General features: G+C 48.6%; 2 protein-coding genes across 7 annotated transcripts in view; one reads left to right on the plus strand and one right to left on the minus strand.

The window, feature by feature from the left end:
• The first annotated feature begins 1804 nt into the window (after positions 1–1804).
• Positions 1805–14032, plus strand: KLHDC4 (kelch domain containing 4). 6 transcript variants are annotated; one of them, XR_014027507.1, is made up of 13 exons: positions 1805–1963; positions 2719–2810; positions 2965–3043; positions 4955–5053; positions 5504–5640; positions 6824–6916; positions 7496–7655; positions 8177–8246; positions 8479–8687; positions 8783–9212; positions 10175–10291; positions 10636–11407; positions 13031–13166. XR_014027507.1 is itself a non-coding variant. In XM_081335949.1 (12 exons), the coding sequence occupies exons 1-12, from the start codon at positions 1865–1867 to the stop codon at positions 10809–10811; spliced, it is 1761 nt and encodes a 586-aa protein (XP_081192075.1). In that variant the 5' UTR covers positions 1805–1864; the 3' UTR covers positions 10812–11411. The 6 variants fall into 6 exon arrangements, 2 of the variants coding, with proteins under 2 accessions (XP_081192075.1, XP_081192076.1); XR_014027508.1 differs by having other exon boundaries at positions 10636–11350; positions 13031–13156; XR_014027509.1 differs by having other exon boundaries at positions 1823–1963; positions 2965–3020.
• A 7-nt stretch (positions 14033–14039) lies between these two features.
• The window catches only part of JPH3 (junctophilin 3), a gene marked incomplete at its 5' end in the record, with an annotated part of 31609 nt that continues 26108 nt past the window's right edge, over positions 14040–19540 (minus strand). The window contains 2 exons of the mRNA XM_081335948.1: positions 14040–14324; positions 17720–18615. Of these exons, the coding sequence (XP_081192074.1) occupies positions 14244–14324; positions 17720–18615 (977 nt within the window). The 3' untranslated portion in view covers positions 14040–14243. The remainder of the gene's footprint in view (positions 14325–17719; positions 18616–19540) is intronic.

The raw sequence follows: 19540 nt of genomic DNA on the forward strand, positions 1-19540 counted from the left end.
TACATCCCAGTGACTTTCCATTGAGACATGGATGGGCAACAGGGGACTCTGCCTTAATGCCCAGTTCTCGGGGCAAGGCTAGGGTTGTGGATCTTTCGTTGTGCAGTTTGGGACTCTGTGGTCTTTCCCTGTCCTCAAAATTCACTTAGATTCCCCCAAAGCATCCGAAAGGGGTTCATCCTGTCCCTGGCTGCCTTTCTGATTTGAACCTGGGGGGACAGAGAAGCAGCCCTTCCTACCACCTGCCACGACAAAGCAAATGGAAACAACTCCTAGAGTTCCCCCAGAATAAGTTAGAAAACCAGAATCCTTGTATGCAGGGGAAGGAAAATACACAAGGAATCTAATTATATCACAGTGGAAATTTGGGAGACCTTTTGAGAGGAGTGAACCCAGGAAGAAGCAGCGAACTTTTGCTACGTAGAGATGAAGGTGTCGGTGGCGGGCAGAAAGGGCTCAGGAACAGCTCTTGGCCAGCTCCCCAGTGGGCTGAGGCTCATTCTTCATCCCCTAGAAATGCAAGCCAGCCGCCCTGGCACGATGCAACTTTTCGGCTGCCCTGGCACCTTCCTCTCAGGGATGGGATGGGCAACCAGAGCTTCTGGACCAGGCTGCCAGGTTGCACGGGATGAAGCTGCCCATCCTCTGCATAAGACTGACACCTGGCGGCCAATGGCAGCCCCTGCAGCTGCAGCATCTCACCACATCGCAGCCAAAGTTGCATCAGCTGCATGCTTGCAAAAGGAGGGACTCCTGCAGCTATGGGGGGGGGGGGTTTGTCCCTTTTATTCGGCCCACAGCCACTGTTGGGAGATATATTTTTTTCTTTCTTTCCTGGCATCTGCATTTGGATTTCAACCCAAAACCCAAAAAACCTTCCTGCAGTTTTTTTTTTACTAAAGGTTAGAATTTATTTAATTAGCGGATCTTGTATCGGAGGCTTCCAACTAGCATGAAGGTTAGCTAAAGGAGGTTTCTGAATGGGTGGGTGGGTGGCTTTTTCCAAAGGAGGGGTCCTTGGTGCTCTCTGAACCTGGTTGTTTTCTTGCAGATGTTTCATTAAACAAACTGAGCAGAGGACTGCCCCCGACCTCCGTTCATTCCGCCAGGGCCTGAAGACCTGGCTCTTCGAGCTCTCTGGCCCAGGCTGAGGATTAACCTTATTTTAACTGGGGTTTTTATTTAGACAGGGACACATATAATTTCTTTTAAAATTTGTCTTTAACTTGTGTATTTTGGTTTTTTTTAATCACCCTGTAAACCGCCCTGAGTCCTTCGGGAAAGGGCGGTATATAAATGTAATAAATAAATAAAAAAAATAAAACTAGGTGCCATCATCAGCGCCAGTGAAGATGACTTCTGGCACTGACTTTTGAGTCACGAAACATCTGCAAGAAAACCACCAAGCTGAGAGAGCACCAAGGACCCCTCATTTCAGCCCTGAGCTACACAGATTCTCCTTTATTGGCACCTCTTCCTCCTCCTTTCTGCCAATTCCACTCCCTACTAGCACTGATGACGCTCCCTACTTGGGTAGTGAAACGTCTGCAAGAGAAGCGCCCAGCTCAGAGAGCACCGAAGCCCCTCGTTTCAACCCCGAGCTCCCCGTATCGGTAACGCTCCCTTTATACTGCTTTTTCCAAATGCTTTTTTTTCCTTTTTCGCAAGGCTTCCTTCCGCCCTTGCAAAGCAGCCCTCCCTCCCGCAGAGGGCAACCCTTTTGCAGGCCGGGCTTCTCCTCCTCCTGGTCCTTTTCGCTGGCAGGAAACGCCCCGGGAAGAGGCAAGGCCGAGAGACGGCCAGGCCAGGCCGGGGCGGAGCGGTCCGTGTGAGCGACGCTTGCAACTTGCAAAGCCTCGCAGAGATGGGCAAGAAAAACAAGAAGGAGCGGAAGGCCAAGGGGGCCGAGAAGACGGCCGCCAAGATGGAGAAGAAGGTCTGCAAGCGGACCAAGAAAGAGGAGGTGATCACAGGGCTGCAGGAGCTTTTGCAGCTGCAGGGCAGGCAGGCATCCAACAGGTCCAGACCCCCCCCCCACTTTCTGAGTCTCTCTCGCTCTCTCCCTGCCCACCCTTCCCCCTTCCTCTGTGCAATCCAAGGTGGAGGAATGGGCTTGGTGCAAGAGAAGGGGAGGAGTAGAGAGTTAGTGCAACTGCAGATTAGCACAGGGGTCCTCAACCTTGGCAACCTGAAGACTTGTGGACTTCAATTCCCAAAGCTGGCTGAGGAATTCTGGGAGTTGAAGTCCACAAGTCTTAAAAGTTGCCAAAGTTGAGGACCCCTTTAGTGCAAGACAAAGCGCAACAGGGACGGGAAAAACAGCCCCCTCCCCATTTTTTGGCTGGGGAAAAAAAGAGAGAAATGAACTTGCGATTTATGGGTTTGACTGTTAGAAAGGGCAGCTAATGGAAGGAAATTAAGATCTGACTTTAGAGAGAAAGAGTAAAATATCACATTTATAACCGCCTTCAAGAAGATTGGACGGGTTTTCTTTATAATATTTTCTCCCCCCCCCGCAATTTCTTCTCCCAGTAGGCACTGCTTTTCTTTATCTGTGCAGTTTCTTTTCCAATATGTTTTGATCTTGTTACAAAATCACTTCAACAAAAATTTATACACGCGCACACAGACATTCCTTTTCGTGCATGCATGAAAGAGTGTGCAACAGGGGACATCTCCCTTTTTGGTCGCAAAACGGAGCCCTTTCTTGACTTGCAGGAGGATCTGGAGGCGCTGATTGCCCAATTCCAGTCTCTGGACGCCGCCAAGACGCAGGTGCTGGAGACCCCCTGCGCCCCTCCCTCCCCAAGGTGAGAGTGGAAATTTTGGGCAGCTGGGAAATTTTGGCCTCAAAATGTTTGGTGCACCCCTTTAATCTCCAGCGAAAAGCTGCTAGTCCTCAAGAACTCTGTTCCTCCAAATCCTGTGCTTGATTTGCTTAGCTTTTTTCCTCTTGGTCCCCAGGCTCAACGCCTCTCTGTCCGCTCACCCAGAGAAAGATGAGCTCATCCTGTTTGGAGGTGAATATTTCAATGGCCAAAAAGTAAAGTATTCCCTTTTTTCTCTCTCTCTCTCTCTCCTCCCTTCCCTTGCCCAGCTTCGCTTTGAAATCTTCCAGAAATTCCATGTTGAAGTTTTGATTGTTTTAAGGAATTGTAGAGCCCCAAACGGATCTATGCCTTATTCCCAGCGCTGGTCAATACAGGTGGTTCTCGAGGTATAACCACAGTCAGTCCCAAAATTTCTGTGAAATAGTGGTTAAGTGAGTTTTCTAATATTTTAAGACTTTTCTTGCCACCGCTGTTAAGTGAATCACTGCAGTTGGTAAGTTAGTAACACGGTTGTTAAGTGAAACTGGCTTCTCCAATGGCTTTGCTGTCACAAAAGGGGATCAGGTGATCCCAGAACATTGCAACCGTCATAAATGTGAGTCGGTTGCTAAGCTCCCGATTATGTAACTGTGGGGGATGCTGCAACGGTTGTGTGAAAAACTGTCATTTTTTCTAGTGCCTTTGTAACTTTGGTCAGTAAATGAACTGTTGTTAAGTCAAGGACTGCCTGTATTCTGCCTTTCGCCAGCAGTAATAAGAGTTGGGTGTCTTTAGATGTGCCGGATCCCATTAAAAAGGTCAAGAATTATTCACATTAGTCACAGATAGACAAAGTCTCCAAGCTGGATGGTGTGAACTGGATTTCCCCATCCTTTTTCTCTTGTCTTTCTGCATTTAACCCAGGGAAAATTGATCAGGATTCCAAGTTAAAAACGTCTCTTACCGTACAGCTTTGCTTGCAGAACAAAGTCCTTTTGAGCCCTCCTAGACCTAGAAAGGCTCCAGAAGAAGGTGGAGGAGGAGGGGAGCAAAATCGAGGGTGGGTTGCTTGGTTGAGGAAGCTCTGGGCTTTATCCAGCGGGGAACAGAACAATGCAGAAAGCGGCTTTACTAAAATCTGTTGACTGAATGGATTTCTCATTAGTAGCCCTTGCATTTTTATCTTCTAATTTAATGGGCTTTGATTCTGTCGACCGCCTTGAGGAGCTTCTCTGAGCAGGAAAAAAAGAGATATAAATAATAATTTAATAATAATAATAATAAGTAGTAGTAGTAGGAAGGGACCTTGGAGGTCGTCTAGTCCAGCCCCCTGCTCAGGCAGGAAACGCTATACCATTTCAGACAAATTCAAAGCAATAAATGTAAATCACGCATGTAGGGAAGCAAATATTCTTTCCCTCTGCTTCTCCTGACAATTGACTTCATGGTGAAGTCATCAAAGTTCATTTGGCAGGAAATTTAAGGCCTATCTGGGACAACTTCATCCCACAGCATGGAACTAATTTATAGAACCGGTCACTCTAAACCAGGGCTCTCCAAACGTGGGCACTTTAAGACTTGTGGACGTCAATTCCTGGCTGGCTGAGGAATTCTGGGAGTTGAAGTCCACCGTTCTTAAAGTGGCCAAGTTTGGAGACCCATGAATCTGAATGGCCTCAAGAGGGAGCTTCAGCCTTTCTTCTCTCCTTCTGCTCCAGACACCCGATATTCTTGCGGAAGGAATAGTCGGAAGGGCGGATGGTCCCATCTTGCTCTGACCTTCAGCGGGAGTGGAGGTCTATCTGGAGGACCTCAATTGCTTTCCTTCTGAATTCTTGGCCTTGAAATGGCCACCTTTCTCCTCTGAAGTAGGGGAGGATCATGGTCCGAATCAGCAGCTTGCAGAGTCTGCAGTTGCTTTACTAACACGAGGGTCTGCTTAGGGCCGACTTGGTACCGGGTGCCGATTCGTGTGCTGAAGCAGCCAGGGCGGCCCAAGGACTTTAATGGATTTCCAGGGTTGCCAAAAGCAGCAAATGCTTTGAGATCTCAAGATGTGCACTAAAATGGGCCTTTCCTGGAAGACCTCTCTTTCTAGCAAAGCCCTCCTCCTCCTCCTCCTCCTCCTCCGATCTCTCCCTTAGAGCATCCTCTACAACGAGCTCTTCGTTTACAACCTCCGGAAGAACAGCTGGGCGAAAATTGACGTTCCAAGTCCTCCGCCTCGGCGCTGCGCTCACCAGGTACAGGGCATGTGACGGCCTGCGATTCGGATCGCCCACCATGCTAAGCCAGGACGGGCCTTGCTTCGTAGTGGCACTGATTTATGCCGGAGCATGCCTAACCGGGCTTCTTCTTCAGAAAAGAGGGCTCTGTAAATACATGTAGAGGCCACCAGTATGGGATGCGGCCTGCCTTCCTTTCCTCCCTCCCTCTCTCTTTTCCTTCCTCCCCTCCCTCTTTTCCTTCCTCCCCTTTTCCTTCCTTCCTTCCCTCCCTCCCTCCCTCCCTTTCCCTGTCTCCCTTTTCTTCCTTCCTTCCTTCCCTTCCCTCCCCACTCCTTACCTAGCTACTTATCATGAGCACAGTGGTTCAAGACATCGTGGTCAGAATGATGCAGGGAAGATCTCGGGCTTTGCATCTCGAAAAGGACCCTAACGTGCCCCCCCTCTCTTTCTCTCTCTTCCTGCCAGGCGGTGGTGGTCGCTCAGGGTGGCGGACAACTTTGGCTGTTTGGTGGGGAATTTGCTTCTCCGGATGGGGAGCAGTTCTACCACTACAAAGACCTCTGGGTCTTGCATTTGGCCAGCAGGACCTGGGAGCAAGTCAAGTAAGTCTCTGTGCGCCCCCCCCCAGGGATGGCCGGGGGCCCGGTGCAGAATGGGGAACCTGGGGATCGGGTGGGACGGCGACCCTGCGGCCCCGAGACACGCGCGGGTCTCTGGGTGCCATGTTGCTTTCTGGAAGTTGGTTCCTTTGTTGCTTCTCTCAGAAGAAAGAGAAAGTAGGCAAAGAGCTGCCAGTGGGGTTTTTCCACAGGAGGTCCTTGCTTAAAATATGCAGGTAATCCTCGACTTACAGCCATTCATTTAGTGACTGTTCAAAATTACAATTGCACTGAAAAAAGTGACAACCATTTTTCACACTTACAACCATTGCAGCAGCGTCCCCCAGGGTCGCCTGAACAAAATTCGGACGCTTGGCCACTGGCTCGTATCTATGACAGTTGCCGAGTCCTGCGTGTGTGTGTGTGTGTGTTTCTGTGATCCCCTTTTGAGACCTTCTGACAGGCGAAGTCCATGGGGAACCCAGATTCACTTAACCACCGTGTTACTAATTTAGCGACTGCAGTGATTTGCTGAACAATGGTGGCAAAGAGAGGTCGTAAAGTGGGGCAAAACTCACAGCTGTCTCGCTTAGCAACGGAAATTTTGGGTTCAATTGGGATCATAACTTGAGGGCTACCTGCATTCCAAAACAGGCCAAGAACAGGAAAGGGGGGAGAAGAATATCAGAGACTCTTAGTTTGCTGGGCTTGAAGGTGGAAGGAAAAAAGCTGCTTGTGAGCTCTTGATCCTGAAATTCCGGGTTGCTGAAGAAGAGGGCTCCTCCACGCACACAGACACAGACACACACACACACCCCTTGTATGGGAGGTGCTTCATCTCAAGGCCTCCTTTTTCCTTCCCAAATGCTGGAAGGAAGGTGGGTGGGTTGCCTTTTGTCCCCCTCTGTCAGAGGAGCCAAGACAAAGGCAGGGAGCCCCCCTCCCTCCCGCAGCCCATTCCTGGGCACGGGCCTCGGGGTGCATCTGCAGGAGGGGTGGGGGGGGTTGCCTGGGCTTTCTGCTTCCACCCTCCCCTGCCCTGGACCGGAAGGGGAGGGCGAAGGGGAGCAGTGCCTGTGACAAGGGGGTAGCCTGCAAGAAGGGGACTCAAGCTGGGGGTTGAAGGAGCAGCCGTGACCCATTGAAAAAACCGGAGGGGCGGCTGAATCCCCTCCTTTGATTGCAGAGCTTCGGGAGGACCCTCCGGGCGGAGTGGGCACCGGATGGCCGTCAGCAAGAGGCAGCTCATCATCTTTGGAGGCTTTCACGAGAGTAGCCGGTGAGTCTGCTCTCCCGTCCTTCCCTGGAGGTGTTCCATCAAGGCTGCTAACATTGGAGTTTCACCTGTCGGAACCGTGGCACCCAGGGCAGGTGGTGGCGGTTCAGATTTTGACTCCTTCGCCCTGCTATTGTCACTGGGCTTTCCCTGGAGGAGCATAGCACGACGTTAGGAGGACAGCCTTTCCCCAAAACTGCTCAGCCCCCACCTCTCCCACATTCAAGGAAGGAGCCGAGCTTCACTCGTTTAAGGGCCATCTTTGTCGGTCCTTTTTCAAATGCTAAGTGCTTATGCTTTATTTATCGTGGTTACTTAACTTCTCTAGGCAGAAAGTTCAGGTAGAAGTGGTAGAAGTCAACTTAGGGCAGGTCGTGGAATCTGGAATGTGGGGCTGCCCAGGACAAGGGTGGGCCACCAAGAGAAATCAGAAGGTCTGCAACAGATGAAAGGCTGGAGGGCCAGAGCTGAGCCCGTGTTGCTCATGCTGTCGTGGTAGTCCCTTCATTCATTCTGCTGGAGATCTGTTGCCAACTCAACTGTGCCTTCCATGACTTGTGTGTAATGTTTTTGATCAACTAGAGACTACATCTATTACAACGATGTCCATGCTTTCAACCTGGACACCTTTGCTTGGTCCAAGCTGGCTCCTTCTGGGATCGCCCCAGCCCCAAGGTCAGGTTGCCATCTGGCTTCAACACCTGAGGGCCACCTCGTGGTCTATGGAGGCTACTCCAAGCAGGTGAGGGTCACCTTTTGCCATTAGGGTTGATATGAGTCATCAGTCTTTAAGAATAGAAACTCTTCTAGTGGTTTGGAGCACATTTGAAAGGGACCAGTAGGAGGGCCTTTTCTGCAACGTGTCTAGATTCAGGGGCTTCACAAAAGCTGCCCTCAGGTGCTATGGATCAGGCTGTGGTCCTCCACTGTTGCTAGATTGCCCTTCCCTCACCCTGGCAGGGACTTCTGAATGATCATAGTTCCACAACTTCTGGAGGACCTCTTTTCCACCTCTTTCTCAGTTAGGAACGGCTGAAGCATTTGCAGGATGTCTAGGTTCCCTTAGGAAAATATTTGGGGAAAGTCGCTGGGAATCTCACTGGTTTAAAAATCCTGACACTTTGCTCTTATAGGTGAAGTAATAAAACAAGGGCTAGAAGGATTGCACATGATTTATAAAAGAAAGATTTGTGGAAATAGTTCCTTGATGATAGCTTGGTTCTGAGTCTATGATTCCATAATGCAACCGCTTTTGTTGTGCAGCGAATTAAGAAGGACGTCGACAAAGGGACCCTCCATACGGATATGTTTCTCTTGAGTGCTGAAGGCTTGGGTAAGTGTCCTTGCTGAATTTTTTGCTGTGCTGAAGGTTGAATGGTGTGTGTGTGTGTGTGTTTGTGTTTGTGTGTGTGTGTGTGTGTGTGTCTTCCAAGCAGCAAAGGATTCTCATGCTGGGTATAGACCCCCCTGATGTCCCTTAAAGCCTGAATTTTAAGAAGTTTCCCTATTATTATACTTTCCATCCATCTCTCACTTTTCTTGTTCTGCTTTTCTATCTTTGACAGAAAAATGGACTTGGAGCAGGGTCAGCCCTTCTGGAGTGAAGCCAACACCCAGATCCGGCTTCTCAGTGGCCATGGCACCTGGCAACCGCTCTCTTCTCTTTGGGGGCGTCCACGATGAGGAAGAGGAGGAGTGTCTGGAAGGCGACTTCTTCAGTGACATTTATTTCTATGATCTGGCAAAGAATCGGTGGTTTCTTGGACAGTTAAAGGTTTGTGGAGAAATCTCACACATTGAGGTCTTTTCACAAGCTCTTTAGAACATCTCTGGTGCTTGGGTTGGATTTTCATGTTGTCTCCATCCTAGGGGTCAAAGTCCGAGAGAAAGAGAAGACGACGAGGAGCAGCGAAATGGGAGGCCCATCAGGCTGGTGGTGGAGGGGATGAGGTGGAAGGGCAGCCTCCCCCGGGCCCCGTGGAGGTGGTCAAGGAGGTGGTGGCAGAGGACGGGACGGTGATGATTGTCAAGCAGCTCATCTCAGCTCCTCAGGGGAAGTCGGCAGAGTCACCAGAGTCTGAAGACGACGACGACGATGACAGGGGAAATGAAGCCTCCAGCCCTCCTCCAGTGGAGCCCTGCCCGCGATCAAATGCCATGCTGGCAGTGAAGCACGGGGTGCTCTACCTCTACGGGGGGATGTTTGAGGTGGGGGACCGCCAGTTCACTCTCAACGACCTCTATGCCCTCGACCTCCACAAGATGGAAGAGTGGAAGGTGCTTGTGGAGATGGACCCAAGTGAGTTAAGACCTTCCTGCTCTCCCGTCTGCTTTCAGGTTTCATTTCCATCTTATTCTCTGTACCTGCAGAGCCTGCAGGCGCCCCTGGGCAAGTGACACGTGAAGCCCGATTTAGAGTTCCCGAATTCTTCTCTTGGAGATGTTCCTCAGGAGCTGAAAGGCAGCTGGGTTTAATTCTGTCCCAGCTTATTTGGACTGATTCAGAGACAGGGGGTGGGCCTGTGGCTGAAGTACCTTCATGCTGAGGGTTCTGGATATACGTCACCAACCGGCCAGCACAGAGCAGCTAATTTTGGCCGGGCTTAATCCCAGGAAGAACGACTTCACGGTGCCTTGGCCTTGCTTGATCCTGGCCCTGAACTTTTTCATTAATCCTAGCAAGGGCTGCTTAGTGCTTACTGTTCCCTTAATATGGGCTGGAAATACTTTGAACCTTCCTATCAGTTGCTGGAATTACTGGGGAAGGGAAGATCCTTAATGAAATCCTTCCACAAGTGATTGTTTTTACCTAAATCTGAACTTTTTTTCGCCCAGGAACAGTCCAGCCACCATAGACTAGTCCAGACAGATTTCAGTAGGAGATGCCCCAAGGATTCAGAGTCCTCTCTGGACCTCCAGACTTTGAGGAAGTTATTATTACTGTACAATCTGGGTCCTTTTAAGCTCTGCCCCCTACAATTCAAGCATTGTTCACCCACTTTGGAATCAGAGTCACAGCTCAGCCTCAGGTTGACTTCAGCATCTTTCCTACTAACTTGGAGGGCACCGCCAGACATTTAGAAGCCAACATGGAGGACTGGTGGTAATTTCAGGAACCGTTCTTAACAGCTAGTGTTAATTTTGAATGTTCTTCTGCATGCGAGGATCATATATTAGCATGTGTGCATTCCCGTGTATTTGTGTGTGTGTGTGTGTGTATACATATACACACACACACATACACATGTTCTACTGTGGCAGAAACTCAGGAATGGCTTGAAGAATCTGAGTCCGATGAAGACGTGGAAGGTGCTGTGGGAGGAGAGGAAGAGGAGGAGGAGGAAGAGGACTCTGATGAGGAGGAGAGCGGAGAGGATGGTAAGGCCATCAAAAAACCCTGGAGAAGGACCACTGTGTCCAGCGTGTGTTGAGAAGGAAGAGGTCCAGTTCCTCACCTTTGGGTTTTGATTCCCATGGGTGGCTCTCAGGGGCCATAGCTGTGTGGGGATTCCCTACCTACAGTTTTGCATCTCACCCACCCACCTGTTCTTCAACATAAATTAGGTAAATGGATGGATAACTGGAGAAAAGCCTATGAATATTCATGCAGGTGAGGGCTACCCTTGATTCTAGTAGATCCAAAGGACAATATGACACCCCCGGTGGGAGAACTCCTTTCTCGCCTCAGTTCTACACTGACCCTTTGCTTTTTCTTCCTTCAGACAAGGAAGAACATCCAGCTGTGCAACAGGATGAAACATTTGCAGACTACCTTTCCAAGACAGAGCAGTACTGGGTGGATCTGGCCCGCCAGAACTTGGGCCCTGATGCCAAAGAGAAGAAGGCGGTGAAAGTGGGACAGGCCATGGCGAAGGCATTCTACGAAGGTGCCACCTAGGCAAGGCTTACCAGCGATGGGCCGAATGGTTGTGCTTGGCCAATCCTGTCTTCCACAAGGCAGGATCTGACTTGACAGTTGATTGTTCAGAAGGCCTGTGGTGAATAAGTTACTTCTGTCAAGGATTTGCGAGCAAAGTAACTGATATATATGCTGAGAAAATCTGACATTGTTCTTGTTCGATGGAAGTCAAGCCAATGCTTTTGAGGGACAGGCTTTCTATGGGGTTTAATCCTTTACAGGCAGAGAGGGTTTTACAAGATTCAGGATCTTCAGGAAAATCCATCTCACAATGTTCTTGTGAAGCTAGTTCTGTCAGAGAGTCCCAGTTATTACTGCTTCTCCTGGGCATTTCTGAGTTGCGGCGTGAGGATGCGGAATGGCCGGAGTAGTTTCCGATGGCCCTGTGCATGTACGGTTATGCTGGAAGAGAAAGAGGGATGAACGTAGAAAACGGAAAGCATTTCAGGAGCGAGCGGCTGGAATAACGCCTTGGAACGTTTAACAGAAGCCACATCTCACACGGAGGCAGGCAGGAGGTTGGAAGCTGGAATTTGCCATTTTAAGAGAGTTTACCAATAAAAATGCTTTTGCTGGTGAGGGCGGTATTTTTATTTAATGAGTTATTTATTTGAGCAGGAAGTATCAGGTCCTTGTGCTGGCAGGGCGCTTCTCTCTGCACCATCATTAGTGCTGCTTAAAAAATCAGCTTGTGTGGGGAAAATGCGTGGTGGACTGAGTTTTCCACCAAATTACTCATGTTTTTGTTTAGGAGAACATCAATAAGCAGAATGTGGGGGCCTTTAGGAGAGGGATGGGAAAGGGACTTGGTTCCAAACCCCTTGTAGCCTGGAGCTCTTACAATCTGTTTGAAAAGAAATTGGACTTGAAACAGGTGGCCTTCCACAGGCTGGCCTCCAAATCCTGTCCGTCTGGTGGCTAATGGTAAATGATGGGAAGGATAACCTCGTCAAGGTCAAAAGCTCACACTTTCTGTTCCCAAGAGAGAATAAAGGAAAACGGATCAATAGCAACCTTTCTCAACTGCTTCTCTGCATGTACCTTGGGATCCAAGACCCATAATTCACAGCCAACAGATCTGAAAGACTGCCCTCTTGACTATTTTGCTGGGTAGCTAAGCCACGATCTTCCAGATGTTGCCCAAGTGGCAACGCCTGCCAACGTACATCATGGGAAAAGGTGGAGATGATTTGAACAATATCAGGAGGGGCTCGTTGGCCCACCGTGGCTCTTGAGAATTGCACTGTGTCTCGAGTAAGGATCAAGTTGCATTTCCCTCACTGGAGACTCAATGCAGGGGCACAGGGCCATTTCTGGATTGGTAGGAAAGGCATGGGAATCCAGTTGCGTGTTTTCCAGACCACCCCCAGCTGTTGACCAGGCCTCTTGGATCCAGCTTTACAAAGTCAGCTTGGGCTGCAAAGCTACTCGGACGCATCCTTCTCCTTCGCCAAAACTTAGTGATGAAGCTGTGGGATTGTTTTTGTCTGGTATCTGTGAATGATTTTTTTAAAGTGATGTATTAAATCAGGGGTGTCCTACCTTGGCATCTTTAAAACTCGTGAACTTCAACTCCCAGAATTCCCCAGCTAGCATACCACGGAAGTTAACCTTCCCAGCTGCACAAAAACCCGATAGGGGAGAGAACATCCTCTCAAGTTTATAAAATAGAACTGGGACACTCACAAGGTATGGTCAAAAAAGTCAACATGGCAGCCAAGAGTGCAAACAGCTCCATCTGGGCATCGCACACAAATGAAGATCCATTAGTTATCAAGGAAGACTTGGGCTTTAGACGACATGAAAGGCAGCTAGAGCTTTTGATTGCGTGTCCTAGCCGTCTTCTGAACTCTTGATCCATCCGAAGAGAACAACTGTTGTGCCTTTTTTCCATGATAGAAATTCAAAGGGCACCACTGCATCCTTGGTAACAAAGATGTACTTTCAGTGAAAGACCAAGGCAGAGAACCCCACCTTGCCCCTCCCCCAAATAAGAAGAAAAAGAAGAAAGAACAACGCAGGCATCTTATAAAGATGTTTTGAACCATACCAAAATTAAGTGATACATAGAGGAGAGAAAACAAATTATAAAAAGAGCATTACATACTCAGAGGCTGTTGTTGACAATGTTTTCGTTGTTGTTTTTGTGGTTGTTCTCTAGTTTTGGTTTTGGTTTTTCTTTCCTTCTTTTTGTACAGGGATTATGTTGGAAGCTGGAATATACATCCTGCAGACAAAATGCGAAACTATTACATGCTCCGAGGCCAAGCAAGGCATCTGGAAATGGCTCATGGCAAGATGGAAGAAGGGATGCCCGTCACGCCTCGTTCCTCGTGCCACGGGGGCTCTTGGGGGGGGGACATTCAAGCATCTTTCCCCACAGAGAGGGGCCGACTCCTAGGCCATCTGGGGGATGCGTTTCCTGGAAAACCTTGGTCATCTTTCAAAAGAAAACAAAAACTTTTAAACACCTGCTGGAAAGGATTAAAAACATGTGTTGAACAAGATTATATATAAAAAAAAAGATTGTGCAGTTTATAAATACAGGATTTTTACCTGAGCCTCAGCATCCTGCAGGTGACTTTATACAAAACTTTGGTAGGATGGGCCGTCAATAAATTTTACAATGAGTAAAATAAATAATTTTCTATTGTCGCCTGGGACAATGAATGATTTCAACACATTGGGTGGGAAAAAATATTTGGGACTTCAAGAAGAGGCGAGGAGGGGCTTAAGACCTGTCTGCTAGATATGGCGGTTTAAATTATTCAAGAAATGGTCATCAACCATCAATGTCATCCCTTGAGTGGCGTCTGCTCGGACCGTTCTCCGTTTTGGCCTTTCCCAGCTCAAGGCGAACACCGGGATTGCTCTGGGATTTTCTCGAGGGACCCCCACCTTGTATCTCTAAGGCCAGCCGCTGCATATCACCAAGCAATGCCAGGACAGCCGCATCTCTCCGAAAGTTGCCTTGAATTAAAAGTCTGAAGAGGGAGGCAATTCAGGTGAAACCGCTTTCCTAGGTCTGGCTAAATCCACCCGGAGGAACGCTTTCTGTCCTGTCTGGTGCTGGGAGGCGGGAATGCTGCTGCTACCATTCGGCCATGCCACACAGCAAAAGGATTGTGCAAGCAAAGGATTTTGGGGCTAAAATCCAAAACATTACCTAGGAAGGGGGCGGGGTGGGGGTGGGGGGAAAAAGGCAAACTGTGAGTGAGACTCAATCGGTGGTGGGTCTTCTGTGAAAAGACTTGAAAGTTGTCGCGGGACAGTTCAAAACGACGACATCCTTCTCCCGTTGGGTCTCTCGCAGCATTATCCCCATTTTCAGACCGCTTGGGGGTGGGGTTTTTTTGTTTTTTTAAATTAATTATTAACTGGTTGGAGTTTTGCAAACAAGACAGTCTCGGTTTAGATGAAAAAGTTAATAAACAAAATGGCGACTCCAATGTTTAACAAGATCACCATGACGACTAGGATGGGAGCTGAACCCTGAAACAGAGGAAAGAAAAAGAGGGAGAGGATTATAGGGGGACCCCCAGATCAATTGGGGGAGGAGAGCTGATCAATGGCTGCTGGGATGTCCACATCTCAGGCACCCCGGAACCAATGATTCCCAAGTCCCTGGGTTTCTCAACCTTGACTACTTGGCTGCAGACTTCAACTGTGGGCTGGCTGGGGGATTGTGGGAGTTGAAGTCCACATCTTCAAGTTGCCAAGGTTGAAAACCCTGCCAAGTCCAATGCAAGGGTCTGTTGGGTTCCCACTGTGTTTCTTCACCACCCCTTCTCAACTGACCCTTAAAAAGATCCTTAAAGACTGCGCTTGAGTCATCCCCCTCAACTTTTCCAGTTGTGATTCTCCATCCTGTTTCCTGTTTCCACCATAGAAGATGGCACAGACAAGCTTCAGGCATGAAGAAGCCCCACTGACCCAGAACTTACATATACAGCTAAGCTACGAGCCACAGAGTTCTTATATCACGCTAACCAAAGTCAAGTAGTCCACGTTCAGGGTTTGGGTCGCAGAAGCAGCTAAGAGGCAGGATGGAATGTCTTGCACTTGGCTTTTGTTCAGGAGTTATTTTGCGCCATTTTGTGAGAATGCCCACAAGATACTCTCAGAGGGCCAAATCCTCCACCAGAGAGATTCTCTTCCTGAGTTTGGGTGAGCGAAAAGGGGGGTCTGGGAAATCTGTTGGCTCTCCACGTGGAAGGATTTGTTTTACAGTATTACTCTTTCCCCATCCAGGAGAAGCAGCCACTTTGGGTGGCAAAGTGTGTAGAACTAAATAGCTGCAGCCTCTTGCAGATGCCTTGAAGGAGCTCTTGGGGAGTTTCCTAGCTTAAACCTATCTGCAGGACTGGCATTTCAAGAGGAAGGGATCTGGCAAAGCCTCTCTCTCTCTGTCTGTGTGTGTGTGTGTGTGTGTGTGTGTGTGTGTGAGAGAGAGAGAGAGAGAGAGAGAGAGAGAGAGATTGAGAGAGAAAAAGCACTCCCCTTTTCCAGCGTAGGAAAAAACATCCTTGTTGCTGCATAGCAACACACTGCACGGATCCTGGCCAACCAGATCAACAGCTCACATGCCTCTCCGCAATACCTGGCTGCCCAAGCTTGGCTTTATCCAGGTAGATGGACCTCCCTTTAGCTATCTGTCTACCAGCCTTCAAGAACCCACCAGTCCCTTAAATCTGTGTCTGTAGCCTTTCGGTTTAGCATAAATAGTCCCCATTTCCTGATCTCCGAGGCTGGCAAATGGAGAACACGTTACACAAACTATAATGGACTGTTGGGGTTTTCCTTCGCCAACGCCAGAACTGCTCTAAATATTCAGATTCCACCTGGGAATTTGGTGCTGAAACATCTCTCTGCTGCAACACACAGACTCACAAAGACTCCAGGTGCAGTGCCAGACTTATTGTGAACAGGACAAAGCCAGGTTGCACAACAAACTCAGCCGCTGCAAAAACGCTCCCGCAGAATGGAAGCAAGAACAGCAATGTGTAAAAGAGAAGGAGGTGGAGAGTGATGTTTTAGTACGAGAACAGGTGGATCCCAAGGATGTCCCTGTCCTTTTAGAGGGAATGATGATACAAAACGCAGTTCTGCAATAGGGGTGAAGCCCTACAAGTAGGCCAGCCATCACACTGCCTACTGTTTCTTGTTCTTCTCTTTTTCTTCTAGGTTCTACATTTTGAGATTAGGGAACTTAGAGCAAGCCAAGGCCAGATTTGACATTCCCCACGGCCATCACCTGAGGGCTAAAAGCCCAACTCACATAAAAGGATATGCTGGCTAGTTGATTTGGCTGTGTACAAATTGAATAAATAAATAAGCCACCAGACAAGCTTTAAAGTAAACACAAGGGGCAGTTTACGCTTGGCACAAACTCAAAGAGAAGTTCAGCAGTCATTCCAAAAGGCTTTCCCTGCAAAGGGGCTGGGGGCCCATGACTGGCTAATACTCATTGGATAATAAAGGGTGTGACATTGTTCCATCATTCCCCGCCCCCTTTGGTTCAGCAACTCCAGGAAGAATATCTATCACTAACCTTCTATAAGCTTCTTACCTCTTTGTCCCCTACGTTCCAGCACTTTCCCATGTTCCACAGCCATGGAAAAGGAAAGCCACCCCATAGGGTCTGATCCTGACCAGAGTCTGACAAATTCCCTGGACAGATGTCATATTCACACCCGACTGGTCTTGCACAGTATGGGAACTCCATCAGATAAAGCAAATCAGGTTTAGCATTATTTGACATTCATATATAGACATAACCTGGGTTTCCAACACATCCCAATGATCTTGGAGTACCCAGCAAAACTTTGCTTAGCCATCAATCCATTGTAGCTGAAAGAACCTCAGGCCACACAGAGATCCATGATTTGATCATTGGCAGAGGAACAAGGGCTGCTGGGAGATCTCCTTGCTCAGTAAACCAAGGCAATCCATTCAATTATATCAAAGCCTTTCTCAGATCACAAGAATATTGTGCTAAGAATATTGTATAGTACTACCTGTTCTAAGAAAACCGCTTCATTTATTTGTTTTTCTTAATAAAATCAAAAAAGGAGGGGGAAGAGGATTCTCGGTTTGCATAGTAGACAAGAATGTGTAAAAAATCATGTTCAACAGTCTTTGTTTTTAAATTAATTAGACTTTCCGAATTGGTGGATGATTGAAAACGTAGACAAATAAACTAGCACTGAACAAGGACACCTCTGAGTGGAGGGCAAACCTGCTTGCTTCCAATATTTCTTTTACGAGAACGATCATGGGGGATGACTTGAAAGTTATTCATTCCATCCCAGACTGTCAACAAACCACATTCTATCTTGGTTCCTGGTGGGATGCAAATACAAGCAACCTCACCTGTCCAAGAGCTGCCCATTCAGTTGCTAAGCAGAGATGTGGAGGGTTTTAAGCTGGAATCGATGGTTTCAAGGGAGCTGATTATTGTCCCCTAGACACCTGAATGGATGACACTGCTTTCGGCTTGCCTGTCCCTACCTCTGTTCCCTTGTCACGCTTCTAAAATTCCACACAAGTCTCATGGTGAACCACGGCAGAGGCCCCACTGTAATAAAGGACCTCTTGTTGGATGGTCCTTATTTTAGTTAGGTGACACTATTTGATTTGAGTAGAAAGTCAGAAGGTAAATTCAACTAAGAGTTCAAAATATAAACGTAGTGAGAAAAGGCATCAGCAACTGCACGCATAGCATGCAAGTGAGCGCTCACAGATCCCAGGCATACTTTGCATGCGTGCAGAGCCCACCGTCCCTCGAGTGGCCTGCTCATCACAGCCAGGGCCAACATCCACCCGGGGCTTCATCGTCATTATTTATGATGTCTCACAGACCAGCCCATCCAGAGTGCTCCACTTACCGCGCTGGATTTGAGCTCCTCTCCATTTTCCGCCTCTGATTCTAGGGCAACAGGTAAGGATTTCTGTGGTGGAGAGCAAGTTAAGTCCCACCTCAACAGCCGGGGTTCACCTTTATCCCCGAACCTCAGGCTCTCTAGTTTCTGCACTGCTGGCTCACCAGAAGATGCCGGCCTGACGTTCTCCTTGTTCTGGGAGGTTGACCTCAGCCTCTGGACACCAAAGGCCCGCTCTTCCCCAGGATGTTCTTCAGCCAGGTTCTTGCTGAGACCCATTTTGCCGTGATGCCTTTTTTGGGACTGCATCTCTTGCATGTAAGCATCCATCCTCATGAGGGGCTTCATCTCCATCTCGTAATTGCTCAGCTTCTCCTCATCCAGCTCTGTGAGCTTGTGGCTCCCCGAGCCATGGTGGTGTGGGCGGTGATAAGTCCAGGAAACCACGGTTGGAGGGTCTGCCCACCTCTCCCGTGGTTTGTGATTGGCGGTACCATGCTTGTGCCCGCCACTCCGGCCTCGGTGGTCTTCCAACTGGCCACTGCGCATGACCCCACCTCTCGTCCCATGAGGCCCGCCCTCCTTGTCTTCGCCCCAGCTGTTAGGCCTCATGAACTCCCTACTGCGTCCCTCCAACATCTGGATTTCCCCACCCCTCTCCTCGTCCACGGAGAGCTGCCTGGAGAAGTGGGCGTTCTTGTTCCGACAGGAAGGACCCAGAGGTGGGGATGAGGAGGGGCTGGCAGGGAAGCTCTGCAGAGGGCTGTCATCGGGCGTGAGGTCTGAAGGTGTCGTTCCTTTCCGGTAGAGTTCCGGGCTTTCCTGCTGCAGGGGAGTCCCTGTAGAAAGGACCTCGATCTCATCGCTTGAATGCTGGTGCTTTGGCCTCTGACACTCAAGCCCTAGAAGGCGAACAAGAAGCAGAGGATGAGCAAAACAAGGTGGCTGTTCCACAAGGACTTCCCTCCCATTATCGGTACCGGAGGGGCAGGAGAAGACCTACCCATGCTCTATGTCAAGCAGAGATCTTGGGAACAGACGCAAAGAGAGCGCTAGCCTGTTGTATATATACAACTGAGTGTCCTGAGACAGCTTCAAGACAACCAGTTTAATGGCCTCACTCATTTTCATGAAACACCTCTCACCCATAGATTCCCTGAATATAATACACAACCATCACTGCGTTTCTCCAGGGGAGGGAGGGAATCCAATCTTAGTTGTTGAATCGTTATAAAAAGTGTAGACTCCCGAGTTTAGCTTAGCCCTTGGGTAGCTTCACACACACTTTCAAATGAGTTTTTTAAAGACCAGCAAGAAAATAGTTTGCCGCTGCTGTTTCCCAGGATTCGAATATTTACTTTTTGGCCTGCAGTCCCTTCTGGAGATCCTCCTGGCCTTCTTTCCAAATATTAAACAGGTCCAAATCTGCCTATTTTTTCCAAAATTACTTAAGGTCCTGTAGAGGCTACCGCCTTCTGCACAGCAGTGTGCTTTCTCCAGAACTTCCTCTAGAAAATAAATTAATAACTAATTAAAGTGACATTTCCACCACGTTCTTCAAATTGTCTTGGGAAATAAATGGGGGGAAAAAGATATCTACTAAAAGGCAAAAGCAAAATAAGTGGGGGGGGGGAAACACTGAAACTGTTAAGCATACGTGGAACTTGAAAACGTGACGAAGACGAGACTAAAAGAAGACGCTTGTATCCACCGGTTTTACTCGTTCATAGCACTTGGCGCACATTTCCAGTGAAGATCAAAAGAGTTGGGTAACACCTTTTCCAAATAACAAATTGCATTCAAAGGCATTGCAAGCCACGCTCACTT

The sequence above is a fragment of the Vipera berus genome (assembly GCF_964194415.1).
Source record: "Vipera berus genome assembly, chromosome: 10".
In the NCBI taxonomy this organism is placed as follows: Eukaryota; Metazoa; Chordata; class Lepidosauria; order Squamata; family Viperidae; genus Vipera; species Vipera berus.